Source organism: Exserohilum turcica, assembly GCF_000359705.1.
Source record: "Exserohilum turcica Et28A unplaced genomic scaffold SETTUscaffold_19, whole genome shotgun sequence".
Classification (NCBI taxonomy): domain Eukaryota; kingdom Fungi; phylum Ascomycota; class Dothideomycetes; order Pleosporales; family Pleosporaceae; genus Exserohilum; species Exserohilum turcicum.
The window spans coordinates 10628-13883 of record NW_007360014.1 but is presented as its reverse complement, the minus strand read 5'-3'; the positions used below and the strand labels follow the sequence as shown (position 1 = coordinate 13883).

General features: G+C 35.6%; 1 protein-coding gene across 1 annotated transcript; it reads left to right on the top strand.

Annotated features, from left to right (window-relative positions):
- Positions 1 to 1577: 1577 nt before the first annotated feature.
- Positions 1578 to 1754, top strand: SETTUDRAFT_109237 (uncharacterized protein; the record flags this gene model as incomplete). The annotated part of the gene is made up of 1 exon (XM_008026561.1): positions 1578 to 1754. A coding segment is annotated over one exon (177 nt), but the record flags the coding sequence as incomplete, so codon positions are not given.
- Between the last annotated feature and the right edge of the window lie 1502 nt (positions 1755 to 3256).

Below are 3256 nucleotides of genomic sequence, written 5' to 3'. Positions count from 1 at the left end.
CTGGCACTCTCCAGACTGTAACTGTATTGAGCCATGCTGGTTCTACATGAAGAGAGAGACTACAAAGAAAGGAGCTCCACAGTCAAGAACGGAGGCAACTAGAATCTGGCTAAATTGCTGGAGAGATCTCCCACAAGCTAAGATCCAAGCTTGGATTGAGCGTATTCTTATACATATTCCAAAGATAATTGAGCTACAAGGTGGTAATGAGTATATAGAGGGGAGAGATAGGCGTTGTGTAGGAGAGCGGCCAGATTTCGGCTAAATTATTCTTGGCAGGACAAAACTTTTGTGAGGCACCTCCGTAGTAGCTCGTCTAATAATCCAATAGGCTTAGAAGTTCCCTAGAGTTTTTAGCGCTAAGCTAAGTGCCACTGCCAAGGGTCTAATCCACGAGATAACCTTGAAAAACTCTGCTATCAATCTCACGTAAGCAGATCCTAAAAGTTAAAATCCTTCTCTTCTTACTAGTATATTTTATCGCATTACTAATAATAAAACAGTTCCTTATTCAAAAAACTATTTCTTTGACTTAAAAGAATTGTTTAGAGGTAAAAAATTTAAAAAAGTTACCTACTAAAACTACTAAACTATAAGCTTTACTTAGATTTATGTAACCCTGTTCCCTACCTACTTAATTTATATCTAGATTAAATCTAGCCTACTTCAATACTTGTAGGCTGAATCTACACGTCTTATCTAACCTACTAGCGAAGAAAGGACATTAATCTAGAATAATAATAATAATAATATTAATCATAATAATAAGAGCCTGAAACTTTCTCCATGTCCAGCTGACTGTACTAGTACATACTAGGAAAGGTTGGGACTTTACTTAGGATAAACTTTCAACGGCAATTAAATCAACCCAGCTTTGGGTTCGGTTCACTAGCCATTATAGACACGAGATGAGGTGTTTTGAAGGAGGTATACATATCTAAAATCATCTATAGTAGCATGATAGAAATAGAAATTTCTCAAAGAGTTATTTATAACTACTATCGCTGTCTTTTCCCCTAGTTAAAACTAAACACAGAGCTTAATAATTACCCTACGTTGGAAACTGATTGTTTTTATTACCACGTGGGTAAAACCTATATCAACAAGCTAATAAGCTTGCTTGGGCTTTCCAGCCCCATGCAAACCCTAAAAGATTGTTCCATGATTTTAGCAAATGAGGGCTCATATTATAGAGCATACATTAACGACGATCTTAAGTATCTACGTCTACCCACTTCTATTGATACAAAGCTTGAATAGGTTTAGAACACAATTGTTCCTTATCATGAATCAATCCATAGCAACATATCAATTATTAAGAGATTGCTCAAGGGATAACTAATATATAAGGTGTCTTCTTAGTCTATGTTTGAAGCTCTCATCACATCATATATGCATCTTATTGAAATTACAAGCTTAAAGCTTAAGACACTTTACAATTCTTCGAATATTAAAATTATAAGACATAATACATACTAGTTAAAATGAAAGGTACACTAATACCTTCCATTATTAATAGGTATTAAGGAAAGGATTACTAATTATAAACTATAGGACTGATATATATTACCTTTACAATATCAAGATTACTTATAGCTGGTGCAACCCCGATTTCCCCATCTGAAAGTAAAATTAGGAAATATGGAAATGATGTTGAGGCTTGCGTAGCATGCGGAGCCAGTCTTGGCTTCGCACATCATGCGTGTCAATGTTGTGAATCATGGAACCCACAGTACTGCAAAACGCCAAGCTAGAGCTAGAGCTGGAGCTGGAGCTGGAGCTGGATGGTAAGGGTGAGGGCCAGGGCTATTGTACTGGGTATTGTCCTAGATATTATCCTAGATGATGTCCTGAGTATTGTCTATGTAACGGCGCGAGCAAGACTAGTTAGATCTAAACTAGTAGATGGTGTTATTTAAAGGCAAATGGAAGTGTATAGGATAGTAGAAACACCTTTGATTTAGTAGACACTTATAGGTCTAGTACAAAAGGATATGAAAAATCTACTAAACATCCTCTTAGGAGCGCTTAGCCCTTATACCTCTAGGTACTAGTCTAACAATAATTCAGTTTGGATCTTGTTTGGATCTTGTTTGGATCTGATAATCTGCCTTACTCGGTAGGAAGTGAATGCATGTGTTACAGTCTGCGCTCTTTCCTAGACTAGCGAATGGGTAGAGGTAGAGTAGGGGTAGGTTTATCTTATATAATACCCAACTCTACTTTTACTTAAACTTATTACACAGTTTTTGAGTATAAATAAAAATAATATTACTAAAACTTAAGTAAACAAAAATTAAGTTAATTAAAATTAAGTAAAAGTAAAGTTATATTAATAGAGAATCAAGTAAAAGAAAAGTCAACTATCTAATAATTAACTTTTAGTATGTTAAGGTTTAAGTTCATGATAAAGATTTATTATTCTTCTATTTATCTACTACTGAATTCTCTCAAGCGTTGATTTTTAACTTATTATAATCATATCAAACTTTGTTTCTTATTATATAAATATAATATTTAAAAGATTTAAGCCAGAGCCTTTTGTATCTCGATAAAGAGACTTATTAGTAGTATCATTTTTAAAACTGTACGCGTCAATCAGAGTTATATCAAGCCTATGATAAGTATAATTATAAAGAATCGCTACTAAGTTTATTTTAAACTATTATAATTTCAAACTAATACGCATGATGGAATGATATATATAGAAATTCATAAAAATTTTTTGCAGTATTGATACTACATAATTATATCATCAACCACAGCCTTTTTGTTACACGGGGTTCGGCTATACTTCTCTGGTCTCGGTCCGGGTTAGGGCGAGTAGACTAAAGCGGTAGTCCGTGAGATTGTTTGCGAAGTGCTATGTGGAAAAGAGTTATAGGATTTAACCAAAGAGTAAACAATCAATTCTACTAAGGTAGAATAACTAGTATCAATCTGGGTAAGAGATGAACTATTGAGAGAATTGACCACAACGAGTGTAATAATGAAATCCAACACATTCTTATACCCATTGTTCTCGGTCCTGACATCTGTGGCATCTCTAGAAAGGCCTGGCATCTACAGATGTCCAAGATGTCCTGGCATCTTGCGATGTCGTGGCATCTGCCCTCTTGGCGAGATGTCTTGTCTTGGCGGGATGCCGATCACGTGATCTTCGCCCCGCGTTGATCATTACCTTCTGACGTGGACATCCATAGGTCCTCTGCCACTCGTCCCGCGTCAAGGAATCCTTCTTGTTACTTGTAACATT